Raw genomic sequence first — 19,384 nt, 5'->3', positions numbered from 1 at the left:
CTTGAAGATAGATCTAAAACCTTTCTACAGAAATCCAACAAACAATTCAGATCCTTCTCTCAACAATATTTCGAGATCTTCGAGTGGTGTTCCTTGACAGAGATTGCAAAGAGGTATGGGTGGGATGCGGGGTCGTAATTTTCTTGGTAGGGAAGGCGGAAGAGGATATAGATAGAATGAATACCTTGGTATTATCTATAAGAAAGATAATTATCGAGATTGAAAATCTTATTTAATGGGAATGTAAAGATTTGGTAGAATTGTCTTTATTCTTTTGTAGATCGCGTGCAGTTTTTTGGAGGAGGGAAAGAGAAAGGTGATGTTACTAAAAATGACGCTTTCTTTGCCTTTTCCTGCCTTGCCTTGCCTCTTTGCCTTTGGCTTGCTGTGTTAACGAATACACTGGGCAGAAGAGCAAAGAACGCTAAGGGAAGCTCGCTTATTTACCCATAAAGAGTAATAAACCGTGATAGAGTGGGGGGGGGGGGAATAGGAAGGATCGATTCTTTTGGTAGGGTTGGGTAAGAAGGGAAGGCATAATTTAGGTGAGTGAATGTGAGTGAATGTGAGCTTGTTTTTCAGGGTGAATGGCTTGGTAAGAAGACCTCGGTGTGGGTAGGTAGGTACATGTAGGTATGTGGGTAGATAGCTAGCTAATTGGTTGTTTTCCAAAAAGGGTTTTAATTATAGGATCTAGTATATCTAGTGTCTAGTACATGGCTCAAAGGCTCGTAGGATATATCTTTCCAATCCGAGTTCATCTCTTTCTACGTCTTGTTCCATTCGAAGATGCTAACATCGTGAAAAGCTACCAGATTCTCACTCGGTTACATACAAGACACTACATGATAAAATCCCACATCTTCGAGCGCAGCGAGCTATGGGGGTCTGGGGGCTTGCCCCATCAATTGATTAGTAGTAAGTAGTAACGAACGTTTTTGGTAAGGTTCCAATGACAGTGACGGTGAGAATACTCCGACCAGTGGCAATTTAACTCATAATAGACGAGTGAGTGTCTTCAAGAACTCAAAGAGCGAGACCCTCGAAAGCTTGAACATCATGATTATACCTGTGGCTATTCGACACCAAGATTCGGATGTATATATGCATGTAAACTTGTATGGCATTTTGCATTTTTGATCTGGATGACGGCTATTACGACGTCCTTAGCCATTAGAACGAATGAATACTAACATTTTGTCATATGCATTCTACCAATTGATATCTATCAAAAGGTCACACTGTGAATACCTATGATAAGCTCTGAACTTACTCACCTACCTGGTAGCAATATTTGTAATTGGAATTCCCAACCTAGGTAAATTCTTCTATGTTTCGTTTGAGAGCAGTCTGGACCCGTTCACCGGGTGGACCCTTTTTGATGTTTAGCTTTCGGAGGAACTGAATAGACTACGCCGCGCTCAGATATACCTAGCACATTTTGGATAATTCAATCGCTATGATCAATTCCTTTCCTCTACCTAGCTACTTAAGTACTTACTTATAAGTTGAGCAGTGCAAGCATTCATCGTCATTCCGCACGGGCAGAATACAATCGTTATTGTTTTGTTTTGATCTTTCAACAAACAAATGTATTGATAAAGTGGCATTAATCGATTGATTGATACGAGTATATTTCGACAACAATTTGTTCTTTTGATTTTGGTGGGGGGTGGTGTCATCTGTCATAGCAATCCCTGTATCCAATTTTTTCCCTGAAAAGCAACAAAGCTGGGGAAACTTCGCTGGACTTCCGGTACATGCATGACAATCGTTTGACAAGTCATCTTCATCCGTTACCACCCACGCTGAGTGAGATTGTATCATCATTCATATTCTGCCCAGTTCTAGGTAGGGTTTGATGCTGTCAATGATGTTGGATCGAGTGGTTCTAAGGATCTTGATCAACTCAAGGCGGGTCATGATGTGGAACTCTATGAAGTTTTCTCGAAGCAACCGAAAGACTACATCGTGATACCTCCTGGTACGACCATAGGAAAATCATCTTTAGGAGGGGGAGTATGCGAACCGAAATTCAAAGGGACTTCCTGACGCTGAAACATGTATACTTGGAAGTCCAAAGTTTGTCTTGCCCGTCAAGAAGGTATTTCGATGCCTAGCAAGTCTACTTTTTGAGAACATCAAGGAATGTATCGATTCTCTTATTCCAGCCAAAATAAATCTGGCAGGTACAGGAAGACAAATCAAAAGTTTCTGGCGTGGGACCACCAAGTTGGCTTCAAGAGACAAAGAATAGAACTTTGGCGATGTCAAAATATGTCGCCAACACATTATTTGGCAGGCAAGGAAGATATTGACATCCATTTTTATGGACGTAGAAGTCATTACAGTCTATATATTACCGCATGTCATCAAAGAGTGAGGCGGACTATATTTTTTAAGGTGAGAGAATCATACCTTAAGGTTTCTATTTACTCAAGCGGGTTCTCCCATCAAGCAATTGCCTCTTGCATAGCTTTTAGATATGCCGGTATCGAATTGCGCGGGCCAGGCTGTAGGTATATGTTAATTTAGTGGGATCAGTCAGTCTTTTCTTGGGGATACGTGACTAAAAGTTAGCAGCACGGATATGGAGCAACTATCCCATCCTCATCAAGCACTTTCAGACATGTTCTTCATCACACATACTACTTCATCAAATTGCTAACCTTCTGATTATCTTTCGTCATCCTTTCCTTTTTTACTGTGTCTTTTTCTCGTCCATCAAGTTTGCCGGCTTCTAGTGTTTCCATTTCTATTTTCTTTGCGAATCTAGAAGTCAGTGGAACACCCACTAGGTTGCGTTAAACTCCTCATTCAAACAAAACATCAGTTCTAACAACATCTTCTGGGAGAAGCTGATATTCGAGAAGCTATCTTGTCTTAATTCTACTGGCATATTCGGCTTCGAGACGATCGAGGCACGTTTTGGAATCCTACGCCAAAGCCCGATACTTGCATGTATATATATAGCATCTCGTCTTCATGGTTCGTAGTCTTTACTAAACTCACCATCTTTGTCTTCCGTCACTAGTACTACGCACTTTTAACGACTGCGAATCAAATCTCACACCATTCACTCTAACAACTTATCCGGCTCTTCGTCTCTAATTTTCTGCAACCATCATTCCCCATTTTTCCAATAATCACAGAGTTAATCTTCCCACCCTCCACTTTTCACCAAGATGGTTGCTTTTCAACATGTATTGGCCTTTATCGGGGGCGCAACAATTCCACTTTCTGTAATGCTTTTTCGCGAATTCAATCCTCCACATACAGCTTACCAAGAATGCCTTGATCATCTTAAGGATTTAGATCAGCGAGCGAAGGAAACATGGCAACGTTCTGAGATTCCAGATGGGACCTGGATAAAATCGAAAACTCGTCTTACGCATAGCGCTTTGTGCAATATGCATCACGGACTCGAAAGTATGCCATGGGAAGTCGAAAGTCACAACTGGCATATTATGATGGATTCGGAGGCGAGCGTTATTGTGCGAGATTATTATGCTGGGTATGATGCTACCCCAGATGACCTGGATTGTTTGACTTGATCTGTACTGACAAATTTAAGGAATCCGCAAGAAAAACATGGGTCGTCGAAATGAGACAACTCATGCGGTATCAGAGTGCCAAACGGATTCGTCAATTGGTTGTAAGACAGGTCGTCTGCAGATACGCCGTATGGTCTCCCGTTGCTGGAAAATTCATAAGTTTGGGGATGTATTATGATCTTATACTTAGAGTTGTCAGGCCTAGAAATCCTTGGAGCAAGTCACGATGGAGCGAGGGTTGAATTGGATCATTTGATAGATAGGCGTTAATGAAATTGTATGGGACTTCATTTCGATGATTTAGTTTTGACTTGCAACGGGATTCAATGTGTATTTCGTGCGTTACAAACAGTCAATCATCATTCCCTAGGTACTTTCGTCTCTCACTTGCTCTATTTGTTTTCCATGTCTATTATCATCATCAATATCTTTTTGCGTGCAGTAAACCTGCAGAATTCAATGGTTCTGACCAGTTTCCTAACATAGAAAATATCTTTCTTTTCCGCAGAACCCAAAAGTTTCGAAGTTCCTCCTGCCACTTCAGCAAGTTCGGTCTGCTTCATTATATCCCGATATCTCTCAAGAAAAGAGATAACAGCAAATATCAACTACCAACTAGCTCTGAACATCTTAACCTCGCGTCGAACTTTCTAGGGTAATACGACAGAATATCCATCCCGAAAATTCTTCTCCCCTGTCTAAGACCAGCTTCTCACCCATCCTAATTCTCGAAGATTCAGAAAAGTACTAGATATAGCGATGAACTCGGTCATCAGATGTCCCAGATCTGATCCAAAAAAAACTCTCGAGTCATCCCAGTACGTTGGCTTGGAGTTTGAAGGGGAGGATCTGTGATATATGTATATGTATGTGGTTCCTTCAGTCTTCAGCTTTCGTTGTAAGTTTTTGTTTGTTTCCAGTCCTAGATTGCATATCAATAATCAACCTCAACCTCATTGCGATTGAGTATCAAACACTAAGACTACCCATCCTAACCACTACAAATCCAACCACCATACAGTAAAAACCCACACCGCATCACCTCACCCATCTGGTCATCCAACCCCATCCCCAAACAAAAGAATTGTTCCTATCCACCAATCTTAAGCTCATCCTCATCTGCATGATCATATTTTTTCTCCGCCTATGTTTTCCTTTCATTCAAACGCTTTCGAACAAATTCATCTATTTTTTTGTGGGGGAGATGGTTGCTGGTTTGTTATTGATTCGATGTGATTGGGGTTTATGTGTTATATCGGGATGAAGGATGGAAGGGGAAGAGAGATAGTTGGGGTGTGGATGATGAATAGGGAGGGGTTTGTGATTTATTTAGTGGACAGGGTTGAGATTTGGTGTCTAAATAGATCTATTATAAACCGAGGAATTTGTGTAAAGGAGTTTTTAGTTTCGTGGTTTGTATATGTACTTCGATGAGTGTGTTTTTATGAGGTTTAGAAATTACATTCTAGGGAACTCGTCACGAGAATCTTACTTTCCCTCTTTTTTCTTTCTTTCTTTTCGGTTGCTTATTCCAGCTCCTCTCAGAGTCTCACTTCCATTTCCATTTCTATCTCTATATTCTTCATTACAACCCCTCAGATGAAAATTATACAGTTTATACTATGATTCCAAAATACTAGTACAGCTTAACGCTGTACACCCCTCTCTTTATCCGGCATGATATGAAATTCAGAGAGATATGAGTAAATCATCATGAATACCCTTCGTACAATTGACAATTCTCCGCGGACGCGGACTACTGGCATACTGACTTTATTTTATTGAGGGTTATATTTCTATCTTCTGAACTTCTATCTTCAATCTCTAGCTCGTCAAGAGAAACTGGCACTTTGCTATGTCACTCCCCGCTTATATGTGTACTCGATATTCTCGATGCTCCTCAATCCTGTATTGAAGTTCTTCAAGTACGTTATGTATCTTCTGAAGGATGTTCAGCAGTATGGAAGGTTTTCAACATGGTGGATGGAATTTCGATGAGCTGCTGTGGAATGGGAAGATACCGGCGGTCCAGGAAAATACTTCGAGAGGAACGTTACATGAACGACTGAACTCCCAATATTTTCTTTGAATCGTTTTCTACGTTTTTCCTTCGATTGTCGCTGAATTAGCTATGGAAGGTTACAGATTTAACCTTTCTAAAGAGTATTGTAATTGAATCAAGTAAAAATCTTCAGTGATAAGTTTAAAGTTCTCAAACGTATGGTAACGTGATTCTGTGATTCTGTGCATCTTTTATTCTCCTTAGACTGGGAAGGTAATAAGGAGATATGGAGCAGTATTTTATCAGGGGAGAGGGAAGTTCTGGTATGGAGAGTGGTGAAAAGAGAGGAAGAAGGAGTAAGGGAATGAAAATGAGAGATGAGAGGTGACGAGATAGAGCACTTGGTGACACTGAAGGTTCAAAAATGAATTACCCCGTGAAACGAGAAAGCTGTTCAACTTTGAAACCTGTTATTCGTGAGAATGTCCATCTTTAAAGATAGAGATAGGTGTGAAGGTTCAAAAGCACGGGTTGCTACAGAGCCGCGACATGGAATGAAAAGTAAATAGTAAACGAGATATCGTATCACAGATGCTTACTCCCAACTTCATATATATAGATACAGCTAGTTGAAAAAAACATTATCGAATAATTCCTATTACAACAAAAGTGAATATATACATTCGTTCTAGAAGCTTGAGCAGGAGTGATCATAAACGTAGCGCTTATTTCGACCCTCTCCCCCCCAACTCCAGCATAAGAACTTAAACCTCAAGATACCCCCACTCCCTTCCACGAGGCTCAATAGTGGAGAAATCAAAAGCCCAGAAACGATCAATACCCTAACACCTTAGTTTTAGAGTTAAATCCAACATTAATCTTACCCCAGATACGTTTCACCAATATCAAGGATGTTGGATGATAATTCTGGAAGTGATGGATTGGATGAAGGTCTATTACGCAAAACTAAGCAATTTCCCGTTGGGGATCATATGGGCTAATTACAATGTGGATTAGAATGTGATGTATAGGAGTTGTATACGCCACGGCACGGCTATTAAGATACTTGGTTTTTTGGCGGCGGGAATTTATGGTTTGAGTAATACAATTTGGTTCATGAAAGATATGTGCTGTAATTAGTTACTAAAGTTCGAATGCAGAAATAAACCGCATCACATTGCCATAGTTTGTGGTATTTACAGCTCTTGGATGTGTAGTCTCCTAAAATACTAAAGAGTGTCTAGACGTTAGCCAGATCTAGTCGGAACCAGTCTTACATCTGCATCACACTTCAAATTTTGTTTTCCTCCTCGCATTCACATGCTGTCACACCCAGAGAATTACATATATCTGTGAGCCTTGCGGGCATTTCTGCTGCCGTGAATTTCTGGTCTTGGAAATCGATATATGTAGGATTAGATCAATTTTCAACTAAACGAGCTAATCACAATAGCCAAAGAACGTTAACCTCCTCACATCTATATCCCCACAAACCTAAAATCGACTCAATTCTTCCAATCGACCTCCCCATTTCGATAACCCTTCTAGCCCTACTCATCCACTCTTTCTCGTAACAAATTACACTACTCGTCTCAATCATCTTAACATTATATAAAATTAGCCGCCATATATCTATATCTAAAAACAAGCCAAGGAAAGCTCCCCGCACTCATCCATCCATCCATCTACCCATTCTCAATTAACCTTAAATGTAAACCCACCAGCCTCGTATTTCGCACATAGTTAAAAATCAACCTTATTCCCAGCCCTACATCTCCAATCCCAATTTCTCATCTTACTAACCTGTCCATTGTCATCAGCAAAAGATAATCTCTAAGCGCCCACCCGACGACCAAACAAACCCATCCCCCAATCCACACTCAGATCCTGGCGGCAATCCGGGGACTCCGGCTCAGCGATTGGGACAGTTTGCCAGTTGTGTCGGGCCGCTGGGAATATCCCTTTAACTCCCTTGAGCTTCAATGGGCGGAGTGGTAGTTATGCCATAGCGGGTGCGGGTACACATTGTTGCGGAACGGAAATCTCGGTGCCATTTAGCTAAGATGTTTCCTACTAGTCAATTGCAGTTGAGTTTCGACGCTAAACCCATAGGAGCGGGTTGGCAAATGATTCCCATAGGGTTGGTTCTATGGGATTGACGGATATTCTACGGATCTTTGGGGGAAGAGGGAGGGGTCGGTTGAGAATTATGATATTATTTCTCGACCATTGATATCTACAGTGATCCCATAAGAAATATTACCAAGGTTTAAAACGTCATTGACGATTACCCACCTTCAAAAAGATCAAAACGGCTTAACGGGTTACCCGTAAAGCGCTTCTTCAGTAAGCGCTGGTGGAATTCCGCCTTGCGACTTCCGAAATACATGTCACGTTATGTTCACATTGTAATCTTACAAGACCAAATGAACAACCTCATCACGAGGTTGAGGGAATCGACCGCATGTACGTGAAAGTCCAGAATGGCGTACACGATAAGCAATACGAAGTTGCGGCTCGTGGATTGTGCAAAGGCATGCTCAGCCATGTATACAGACAGCGGAAAGATGATTCGGAGATATTCAAATCGGTACGTATGCTACGTACATTGGAGATGGGAGTTTTACGAATTCCCAATCCTGTCATCTTGGCTCTGGTTTAGCTGTGAGGATTGTGTTGTTGAGGAGAATAGTATCGTGTCGATGTATGCTGTGTGTTGTATGCTGTATGTGATGATTGAAAGGTTTGAGATGAGATGGAAATGTATATAAGGTGCTGAGATGAAGCTGTCTGAATTACTTTCTACATCATCAACAACAACATTCAATCCAATCCACAACAAACTTCCAATATCTTCACCACCACACAACAATCACCACCACCCAAAACCATCAAAATGCAATTCTCTACCATCACCTTCCCAATCCTCGCCCTCTTCCTCACCAACACCCTCGCTATGCCCTCGAGCCCCAACACCAACGTCCTCGATTCTCGCAGCGACAGCTGCTACAGCTCCTGCTCCTGCGGCACTGTCGTTCCCGCCTGCCTAGGAGCCAAAGTAGTCGGACAAACCAAGTGTCGCTGTGACGGACAAGCCGGAACTTGCGATGTGGTTATGTGTCCAGATCTTTCTCTTAAGCAAGTGGTGAGTACTCCTTGTTTTCTTACTTTTGTGGTGTATACGATGGGAATGAAAGAAGATGGCTAATCTGATTGGTGATTTAGTTGGTTTGCGGTCAAGAAGGTACTGGATGTGTTTGGGTTTAAGGGTTTGCTGTGGATGATCTCTCTTTTCTGTCTGTCTTCGTTTGGATCTCGGGGTGAGGGATTTCGATTTTAGAGTTTGAGTGAGCGCGAGGGGGTTTGACTGTTTTCCTTGCACTTCTTCTACTCGCGACGATAATCACAATCACAACAACAACAACAACAATACAAATCCCCCACCTCTCACCAACAAGAAAGAGAGTACGAAATGCCAATCGAGGAACTGAGCAAAGAGTTGGTGATCGGAGGATGTTGTATGATAGATTTCCTTTTTATGTGTGTCATTGTTTTTATTTGTGTGTTTGGAATTGGATGATAGAATTAGAAGTTGGAGCTTTTCTCGTGTACTGGATACATAGAAATTGCTTGCAGTTTAGATAGAATAAGATTGCCTGGGCCCGGGTATTACTTGCAATTTTCTGCTTTGAGTTTTTGGTCTTTTGTGAAAGTGACTTTTGATCTTGTATCTTGATTGTGTTTCTAGGGAATTATAAGAAGCTTGATGTTCGTGGTAAGCTTTTTCCGTTCCACACAATTTCATTCATGTCTCTTACCTGTCTCGCTAACCCTTCTTCTGTCTATCTCCTCCTTTTCTTCAATACCCCTCAGCTACACCAGTCTCCCACATACTTCTTCGATTCTCGAGACACACTAGTAGCAATAACAACTCCAATATACCCATTCTCCTTCTGTGACAATATTCCCCTTCCATCTCCTCCTCGCCTCAACCTCCTCAACCTCCTCAACCTCTATTCTTCAATCCTCTCCTCCCCCACCCATCCTTTCTTCCCCTCACATCTTTTTCTCCTCTCCTCCCACCCATTCGCTTCGTTTCCTCTCTATATATCAATATCCCAATTCAACTCAACTCAACTCAACTCAACTCAAAAACAACAAAAACCCCCAAATCCATACATCCATACATCTCCCCCAAAAACCTAAACACATAAATCACATCAACCCACCTCAAGAAACCGCTCCTTCAAACCCAAAGCGAGTCTTTCCCGCGATCTGGAGAGATAAACAAGATATCGGCAGTACACTCATCCATCTCCCAACCATAGGTAGGTAGATATCTAACCATAACATTCTCGCCAAAGGGAAGGAAATCTAATTATACCTAGTAAACTCAAGGAAAAAATCAATCAATCAATCAAGAGTAAATAAAACACCCTACATCAAACCTCAAACCCCGCCCAAATATCAATATCAATATCACAATCACAATCACAATTACAATCACAACCACAACCACAATCACAATCACAACCACAACCACAAAACCAGTTCTCCGCAATCCACATCAGAAACAGGAAATCATCCCATCCTATCTTATTCTACAATATACATCTATCCATCTATCCATCCATCCCTTTGACTTTCGAGTCTCAAGTCTCAACTCTCAAGTCTCAACTCTCAACTCTCAACTCTCAACTCTCAACTCTCAACTCTCAACTCTCAACTCTCAACTCTCAACTCTCAACTCTCAACTCTCAACTCTCAACTCTCAAGCATCTAGAGAATTGTATAATCTTACCTCGTATCGAGTAATTCACATCTCATCTCATCTCATTTCATACCAAACAAACAAACAAACAAATAAATCTCATCCGTAATAACTTCAACCCTATCCTATCCTACCCTACCCTATCCCATCCCATCCATTCACATTCCCCTCACCAAGAAAAGTTAAACAAGAGAGAAAGATCCATCCCATCCCATCTCATCCCATCCCACCCCACCCCACCCCACCACAAATCATCGAGCTAGATAAAATCTGGATAAATAAAGAAAATGAAAATCGAAAGGGTTTCCATTCTATTTCTATTTCTATTTCTATTTCTATTTCTATTTCTATTTCTATTTCTATTTCTATTTCTATTTCTATTTCTATTTCTATTTCTATTTCTATTTCTATTTCTATTTCTATTTCTATTTCTATTTCTATTTCTATTTCTATTTATGATATATAGGTTTTGATCCCTCCTATCCTTCCTATCCTTCCTATCTTCCCCTGCCCCTTCCACCATTCCCTTCCGCCATCCCCCTACTTACTCATTACCTGCCTCTTTGTCCCTCCAAAATGCTTTCAATAATACAAGATAACACAACTAGCAAACAAGAATTTTTCATCCTAGAGAGAACAGAGAGAATAGAGAGAATAAATAGTACCTATTCAAACATCAAATCATTATTACCTTACAACTAACCTGTCATCTTTCTCACACACACGCATATACCTACACATACAACCACAACCCACCATCTCAAACACATTCATCAATTTTTCAAATGTCATCAAATATATGTATGTATTGTTTTTATTATAATATACCTATCTCCTTCATAAACCTCCCCCCATTCCATTCCATCCCTCCACATAACCACATAAACCCCCTCTCCCTTTCATGAAAATAATCTCCTTCCCCTTCTCTCTCCCCCTCAATCTCATTCCATCCCATCCCACATCAAATCATATCAAAACCCCACCCCACCCCAAATATCTATAACCCCTCAAAACTCAATGAATGCCATTGTAATTGTATTTGTAATATGCAATACGCAATACACATGAAAAGTACTGTGTTTCATTTCATCAATCCCATTCCCACCCAACCTAACCTAACCCAATCCATCCTATCGTAATCCTCCTCACTTCTCATCATCCCCAATTGTAAAATTGTAGAAAGAGTAAAAAAAAAGCGATATCATAAATAAAGAGTAGAGGAGAAAGCGCTTGCAAAAAAGAAAAAAGAAAAAAAGTCAAAACTTCAAGTCCATCCATCATTCACACCATGAGGAAAATATCTATCACCAGTTATGACCAAAGAATACAACGCTCGCTATTCATTCCATTCCACTCTCATCCTAATTTTTGCCTTATGCTTGTCTCGGTCTCACTTTCTTATTTGTTCCATTTGCGTCAGGAACCTCTCTCACGAACGTAACATGTTTATCGTCTTTTTTGGTGCGATCCTGACTCCTCCCTAACACCGCTCCTCTGACGACTTTCTCGGTGTCTCCATCCTCGATATCGATTTCGGCGACATCACTACCCTCGTCAGCATCTCCTGATGATACACTCTCTGCATCATCATCACCTTCGTCGTATTCACCATCATCACTAACAAGACTTGGAGCGTTGTTACTAACAACCGTGTTTGGACTTAGGTCAATAATGGAAGATGTATCGGGGATGCCCATATCAGTATCTCCATCATGATCGTGATCTCGAGTATTGATAGGCTGTGGGCGGTTATTTCTGGTTTCCGATACAGGAATAGAAGTATTGAGGGTGGCGAAAGTCAGACGAGGTGAGATGTGAGCTTGACCAGGTCTCCCGGAAGCATCCATACCTTTGCTGCTGGTAGGTCTACCAAAATATGCTGGTGACATGGTAGCCCGAGCTGGGACACGCATACCAGTCATTGGTGTATCTACTGAACCATCAAAGCCACCAGGGCGGCGTGAAGGTATAGCAGCAGTCGATTTTTCAGTCACTTCATCATCAGAAGATTCCTCCTCAGATGCTAAAAGTTCATCCATATCAATACGTGTTTTCGCATCACCCACTATTTCATCAAGGTCACCACCAAAGCCTCTGCTTTTTAGTAACTCGGAAAGATGAGGTGTAGCGGTTGATGGTTTGAAAATTTCCTTTGGAGGTTGCACTTTGGGTTTCACAACGGGTTGCTTCTGTGGTGATGACGTTGCACTTCCAGGAATCGAAGTCACACCAGGGAGCCTGCCTTGTAGATAGAGATTCATAGAATCTTCGATACGAGACCGAAGAGCAGTATAGGCTTCTTGATCGACGGGCGTACTTTTAATGAGAGGATGAACAAGTTCTCCAATTGGTGGTGCACTTGGACTCTTCTCCAAAACAGGAGCTGCACCAGCTTCATCGACTTCGATAATGTGTCCGCTAGTCTGTGCAGCTTCTTCATGACTCTTAAACTCACGATGATGAGCAATGCGACAATGATTGATAAAACCTTGAGTACTGGAGAAATCTTCGCGATTGCAATCCAAGCAGACAAGCTTAACAGTTTTACCATCACTCCGCTTGAGAATACATGGTCCAGACTTCTTTGGTTGAATATGACCGGTGGAAAGAGATTGCAAACTGTGAGATCCACGAGATCTCGATTTAGATGAGACATTACCTCCTTCAGCGATACTATTTCTAGTAGCTCTTCCTTCTGGTATCGACTTGCCAGCGCGTGGCCTCCCCGGACCTGCACGTGAATCAACAATATCAATACCATCAAAAGCAGGGTCAGGAATTAACCATTTTGCCCAATGTCTTGTGTACGGTCCTTCGGTGATTCCATACGGCGGAGCCCATTTTGGCACTTTGTCGCCACTCCAGACTGCTGGACCCGTACCAGTACTAACATTAACCATCGACTCGGAAGAAGCTTCAGCTTCAGCTCCTTGCGTGCCGGGGAACGGTATCAAGTGAGCGCGACGTAACTGTTCAAGAGAGACTTGACACTTTGCTAGTTCTGTTTCGATGAGGCGCAATTCGTTATGTTTCATGAGAATCTCGAGACTGAGTTGAGATTCGATTGTTTCTCGAACCAAACCTAGATCGACCACCTGTTCTTGATTATCGGTCATCACAGCATCTTCAGCCGACGAAGGCGATCGACACCCTTGTTCCGACATTTCGCGCTTCCTCCGTTTCACTTCTTGCGATGTTGCTGTTGTTGTCGTCGTCGTCGTCGTCGTCGATGGAGTGTTTGTCAAGATCGGTCTCGGAGCGTTCGGACTACTACTTCTCTTTCGTTTCGTAGGACTTGCGCATTCGTAAAGATCGGCGTTTGCCATATTATATTTTACTTCTCCATCTAACACTTGATCGCAACCCCTGGATTCGGAGATCCAAGATGGCAGGCGAAACATTCGCATATAAATGGGAAGGAGTCAAGTGCGAGTGCGATGTTTAAGTGAATGTGCGACCGGGCACTGTTTTTGTTGAACGGGTGATTTAATGCGCTGATAGTTGCCTAGTTTGCGCTATAAAATATGGTTGAACTAAAAGTCAAATTCACTGGTGGTTGAAGCGCAAGTTTTGCGAACTGACGTCGATGCTATGATAAGGACCTCCCTAAAAGTGACGGAATGAAAGTCTAAAATGTACAAGATCGAAAATGGAAATCAATTACAAGAGTTTGTTGTGTAAAATAAATTGTGTAAAATAAAAAGAAGGATTGCGTGAGAATTGAAATTATGCCGTATGAATTTTTGGCTTTTGTCGTGTGATTGATGTGATTTTTGAAGGGAAAGGAAAAAAAGATCGATGGTTGTGATGGGAAGATATTTTGTGTCGTTCGTTGGGTATAAAGGTTGTGTTTGATTGAAATGTTGCGACCGTGTAAGTAGGTAGGTAGGTAGGTCGGTAGGTAGGTATGTCGGTAGGTAGGTATGTCGGTAGGTGTGAGAGATGCAAAGTTCAAATGGGGGGTGCGTTGAGTGGGAGGGAGGGATATTAGGAATTTGAAAGGAGTTGACGTATTGATTTTGGATAAAAGTAGGCAAGGTCGGTCGGTGGTCGGTCTCTAGTAAGGTACTAATGTGATGTGGGTAAGAGCAGTGGAGGAGGCGATAAGAGTCGATTGTTCGTTGGTTTGTTGAGTCGTTCTTGCGTTGATTGGTTCTTTCGTTCTTTCGTTCTTTCGTTCTTTCGTTGATTGGTTCTTTCGTTCTTTCGTGCTCTCGTTCTCTCGTTCTCTCGTTTGCTTTTCGTTGGTACGTGAGTTGTTTTGGTGGTGGTGCACACTTATTAATCAACTGGTGTGGTTGTGTGGCTCGAGTGGGTGAGTGGGTGAGTGGATAGATGGGTGGATGGATGAATGAATGAATGAGTGAGTGAATGGATAGATGGTCCTTGCACTCTCTAATAATAAATGAAGTAATAATAAGAAGTGTGAATGAAGTGATGGATGGTACCGGTATGGGTATGGGTATGGATGTCGAAACAGACAAGCGGTAAAAGAAGTAGGTACAGAGGTACAATACCAGTACACCTAGGCAGGTAGAGAGGTAAAACAAAGCGGCGGGAAAGGGAAAGGGAAAGGGAAAGGGAAAGTCGAATGATTTTGGCTCGTTTGGTTTGGTTTGGTTTTGGTTCTGTTATTACAAATGAATTTCAAAATCGAAATGAAACACCGGAAGTAAAATAACAGAGAAGAAAGTCGAAGAGTGAATTTGGATCAAAGGTAATTTATAAAATCAAGTCGTACGTATATGAATGGGGAAGAGATGAGGCTGTTTTCAATATGTTTCGTTGAGTACACTCCGTATCGTGTCGGTAGTATTGTATGGGTAGTATTGTTGGAAATCCGGAGTGAGATTCTGTAGTACAGTTTGGGTGGTTGATTTGATGCTTGCTTGCTTGTTTTTTGGTTGAAAGCTGGAAGATGTAAATTGCATGTAGTTTGGAAAATACAAATCTGTAAATAAAATCAAGAGGGTGTTTGGTAAAAGTTGAAGAAGTGTTCGTTGGTGGCTGAGAATAATAAGAAATGCAAAGAATCAGTGCTTGTTTGTTTATTCCCTAGGTGGAAAAATTAATAAGGGACGGGAAAGCCTATGAGACTTCTGACTTTTCATTCCTGGCTGAGTTGTTGAAGTTGGAAAAAGTGTTGCATACCTATTACCTATTACCTATTACCTACGACTACGACTACAACTAACTGACTTTACTACCTAGGTAGGGGAAGTCTGATTACACTGGAAGAGGTCAAAGACCCTCTTTTCTTTTTCCATTCGATTATCACTCATCACCCATCACCCATCACCCATCACTCATCACTCCATCCATCCATTCATCCATCCATCACTCATCCATCACTCAACTCACTCCCATACAGTTCAACCTGCACTCCAAACAAGCCACTTCGTTCCCAGCCGACCCATAAGAAGAATAATGCTCACCAAGTCTACCACACTACCACACTACCACCCGTAATGCCCGTGAATAATTAATCTAAGCGTCGTTTTTTATGCGACATTACAATCCGAGTGGCAAGGATGACGACGGGGATGAGAGTCTTATTATTGCTTGGGGAATATCTTGGAATGAACAAATGAAGAGAGATCATTGGGTAAGAAGATAAGTAATCCCGGTTACTGCCCATTGTACTTCCAAACTAAACTATGTAAGGATACTCTTCTCTTCTCGATCCCTTCTTTTATTCCATGGACGACCCATTTTTGACAATGTCCATCTTCGTATGCAAGATGTTGGACCCACGAAATGTATGGGTAGTAAGAGGGATGTACTATTTCATCCATGTATCGCATGATTCCAAAAGCAGATCATACATGGAAAAAGGGGAGAGGAAGTAGAGGTGAAGCACATGTGAAATCTACCTCCTAGGTATACAAATGAAGGGAGGAATCCACTAGGTGTGATGTGTTTCTTATGTATGTTGCGGTGTTGGAGCCATTTCCACTTCATCAACATGTCTACATATCATTCACGTACTCGGTCTCTGCTTAATGCGTATACACTTCATACGTACGTGAGCCTAGTTCATTTTGAGCTATGGAGGGGGTTACTTTTCCACTATTCTAAAACTGACTCATAATGTTCTCGACCATATGCTAATAGTGCAAGCCAAGGATATTGAAAAGGCTGCCCCAGATTTATATCAAAATTAGAATCATTTCATTAACAACCGTGCGCCGTCTACAAAAGGTACTTTGGCAATAATCCCATGAATCCCCGAATAGACAAAAAAGAAGGCCGCGTGGATAAACCTACATTCCTATCAGATCGTAGAAACTTCTCAAATAGATATCCGATACGACCACACAATTTTGCTTACTTTGCGTCCTCGTTTTTCTTGATATTGGCTCGTCTAGGCTTGACGGTTTAATTAAGACCAGGGCAAAGAGGCGTGAATGCTCCCGAAAGGTCCAGTCAAACGGCTGTATCTGAGACTATCTTGGGCAACTACCCTTGTTTGATTTTATTAGATGTGTATCGAACATCAACCTCTTCGGGAGGCTGCGCATTTTTGGTCCCATGGGAAATCTTTCGCAATGCCTTCCTGCATCGTGCTTGATACTGTGCACCATTTACCGGCAGATATGCACAAGGCTTGTGACAGTGACATTTGCGTAGCCTTAGACACAAAACAAAACGAAACGAAACGAAATGAAAGAGCAAGAGAGAGAAGAAGCACTCCATGCTTTCGTGAACTTATAATATACACAGATAAGGGTTTTGAGGCTGTAGATATATGAAACGGGAGTAATTGATCCATGAGACTATGCCGTGATAGACCCCCCCCCCACTCATCTTTTTGATGAGGGGGAAAGCTTAAGTGCTTATCTATTTAATATTGACCAAGCGCCGATGATGATAGAGAGCAAACTAATCTATAGCTTTTATCCATGTAATACTCGGTGTGAAGAAATGATGCGCCTCTTCATGACAGGACAATGTCACTGCGAACCCGACGAATCGGGATATTTTGTCTAGCCTTGCAGGACGATTCTACAACATCTGCAGGACAAACAGTTGTGGACTTTCCGATGAACTTCGGGTTCCTGTATAAAGAAGATTCTTGTCAGCACTTTGTATTATGAAGACGAAGAGATGAAGGGATGAAAGAATACAACATAATTGATAAATTTCAATGTGTTATGAATGATGGGAATTTATCTCTATTGAGAAGTCTCTCTGGGGTCTAGACACCATGAGGACGCGGTGAATGCGGCCGCTCTGCTGGCTACGAGTGAAATTCTCAACTATAGGCTTTTGATTGGTTCATTAAAATCTTCCGACCTCCGATGCTCTCCAAAAGCTGCCCAAAATTTACCCAAGGCTGGATAATGCTTCAAGCTAAGTCCTCTCAAGATGTCGAGGTGATATTTCCAGGATCTTCTCTCGAAAGGTAAACAAATAATATCTTCACTCTTTATTACATGGTTTCTTTTCATCCCATTAGCGAACCTCACACATTCATCCCTTGACTGTATCTCCAAGGTACCATACTTTTTCTCATCTTGCAAGCTTGGAACTTCCACCTTAATCTTCATACTCAAGGATATAATACAGCGCAACTTCAAATCTCAATACCGACACGGACGAAAATGGCACGAACCAAGGGGGCAGCTCGCAGCGGCGAAGCGGGGCATGAGTTTCGAGAGAATCAAAAGCGCAAACGCGAACTAGCAGAGGGTGCCTCAAGAGACAAAGGAAATTTCCCCTCCATCTTTCAGGAACAAGATCGGCCCTCGAAAAAAGCAAGAGCAACTACCACTGTTACCAAGATATCTTCTCATCAATCCTCCTCCGTTGCTCCAGACACTCAAGATCGAGTACAGACTGACGCTTCCTCTTCCGTCCCAGTCACCACAGCACCCTCCAAACTCGGAGGGCAGCGTCAAATCCCTGCCCCTCATGATCTAACTCACACCCACCGAACAACCGAGTTGTCCATCCTTTCCTCCTCGCAGATCCAAAAGAAAGCCTCGCGTATCCTCTCGATCCTCAGTACCTTTTCTTTCTCGGATCCAGCACCACACGTCGTGCTTTTATCTGCCAAAGCACCTGTCGCAGGCAAACTCATTACTATTGCAGAGATAGCTAAGCGGGAATTGGCGAAAACTGGAGCAAAGTGGTTTCAATATAATGTTGTTGGAGAATTGACTGCTACCATCCCGAGTAATACTGCAGAAGCTGAGAAGACTGGAGATGAGAAAGATGGAGATACTGAGATGAAGGATGGGGAAGAAGAAGAGGAGGAGGCTTTTGAAACCATGAAAACTCCCTTCGAGAGAGCACTCGAAGCAGAAGATAGACCTAAGATTCGAGCTGTGCCTACTTTTACCCTCTATCTATCTCGAGTTAGGATTGAAAGCTTGAAGAAGATGTATGGGTATGTATAACCACATCATCTGAACCATATTCGTAACGTATGGTAACTAATCTAATTTTTTAGAGAGCAAACTAATGCCTTGACTTGATCGAGCCATCGCATGGCTAGAAGAGAGAAAGGGTGTATTATACTATGAACAAATGGATGGAACGTAATTGAAAAGGGACTTGGCGTTTAATGGACCCGGGAGGAAATATTCATAGATGGAGATACCCCAATACTTGCTTTCAAGGGTAGCAGGATGGTAGTGATATCAGCAGGGGTGCATACAAATCAATGCACACTTAGCGATGCAATACATGAGATAGAAGCTTTAGCCCAGCGTGCTAATTCGAACCCAAAAATATACATACATATATATGACATGACAGCGACGACTAGCTACCACTAGTTATCACTATCTAGTGATATAATTACTTCCAGCTTTCCCAATCTAAATAAGCTCGCTCTCAGTTCAATAACTAACTACATTTTCCTGCGAATGTCCAATATACATACAAGCAGTTGATATACTGCTGGTCTGGCAGTAATAATTATGTATCGTTTCTCGATTGCAACGTTCTCCTTCATCAGCAATATGTCCTCGACTCTCAACCCATAGTCTCCCCCTTATTCTCGCTTGCCCAAAAACCCCTTCACTACTCATCCCCTTTCCAACCACTATC

The 19,384-nt window shown here is 42.0% G+C and overlaps 5 protein-coding genes across 5 annotated transcripts; 3 read left to right on the top strand and 2 right to left on the bottom strand.

The window, feature by feature from the left end:
• Positions 1–2,794: 2,794 nt before the first annotated feature.
• On the bottom strand, positions 2,795–3,015 carry Bfra_011298 (uncharacterized protein; the record flags this gene model as incomplete). Its single annotated transcript, XM_037341626.1, has 2 exons — positions 2,795–2,905; positions 2,926–3,015. The coding sequence occupies 2 exons, from the start codon at positions 3,013–3,015 to the stop codon at positions 2,795–2,797; spliced, it is 201 nt and encodes a 66-aa protein (XP_037188438.1).
• Positions 3,016–3,185: 170 nt separating this feature from the next.
• Positions 3,186–3,554, top strand: Bfra_011297 (uncharacterized protein; the record flags this gene model as incomplete). The annotated part of the gene is made up of 1 exon (XM_037341625.1): positions 3,186–3,554. The coding sequence occupies one exon, from the start codon at positions 3,186–3,188 to the stop codon at positions 3,552–3,554; it is 369 nt and encodes a 122-aa protein (XP_037188437.1).
• Positions 3,555–8,452: 4,898 nt separating this feature from the next.
• Positions 8,453–8,823, top strand: Bfra_011296 (putative signal peptide-containing protein; the record flags this gene model as incomplete). The annotated part of the gene is made up of 2 exons (XM_037341624.1): positions 8,453–8,701; positions 8,782–8,823. The coding sequence occupies 2 exons, from the start codon at positions 8,453–8,455 to the stop codon at positions 8,821–8,823; spliced, it is 291 nt and encodes a 96-aa protein (XP_037188436.1).
• A 2,877-nt stretch (positions 8,824–11,700) lies between these two features.
• On the bottom strand, positions 11,701–13,734 carry Bfra_011295 (putative e3 ubiquitin-protein ligase hula protein; the record flags this gene model as incomplete). The annotated part of the gene is made up of 1 exon (XM_037341623.1): positions 11,701–13,734. One exon carries the CDS (start codon positions 13,732–13,734, stop codon positions 11,701–11,703), a length of 2,034 nt encoding a protein of 677 aa, XP_037188435.1.
• Positions 13,735–17,931: 4,197 nt separating this feature from the next.
• Bfra_011294 (uncharacterized protein) lies at positions 17,932–18,807 on the top strand (the record flags this gene model as incomplete). The annotated part of the gene is made up of 2 exons (XM_037341622.1): positions 17,932–18,719; positions 18,783–18,807. 2 exons carry the CDS (start codon positions 17,932–17,934, stop codon positions 18,805–18,807), a joined length of 813 nt encoding a protein of 270 aa, XP_037188434.1.
• Between the last annotated feature and the right edge of the window lie 577 nt (positions 18,808–19,384).

The sequence above is a fragment of the Botrytis fragariae genome (genome assembly GCF_013461495.1).
Source record: "Botrytis fragariae strain BVB16 chromosome Unknown tig00000225, whole genome shotgun sequence".
In the NCBI taxonomy this organism is placed as follows: Eukaryota; Fungi; Ascomycota; class Leotiomycetes; order Helotiales; family Sclerotiniaceae; genus Botrytis; species Botrytis fragariae.
The sequence above is the reverse complement of the archived record's forward strand: the minus strand, read 5'-3'. Positions and strand labels throughout refer to the sequence as shown.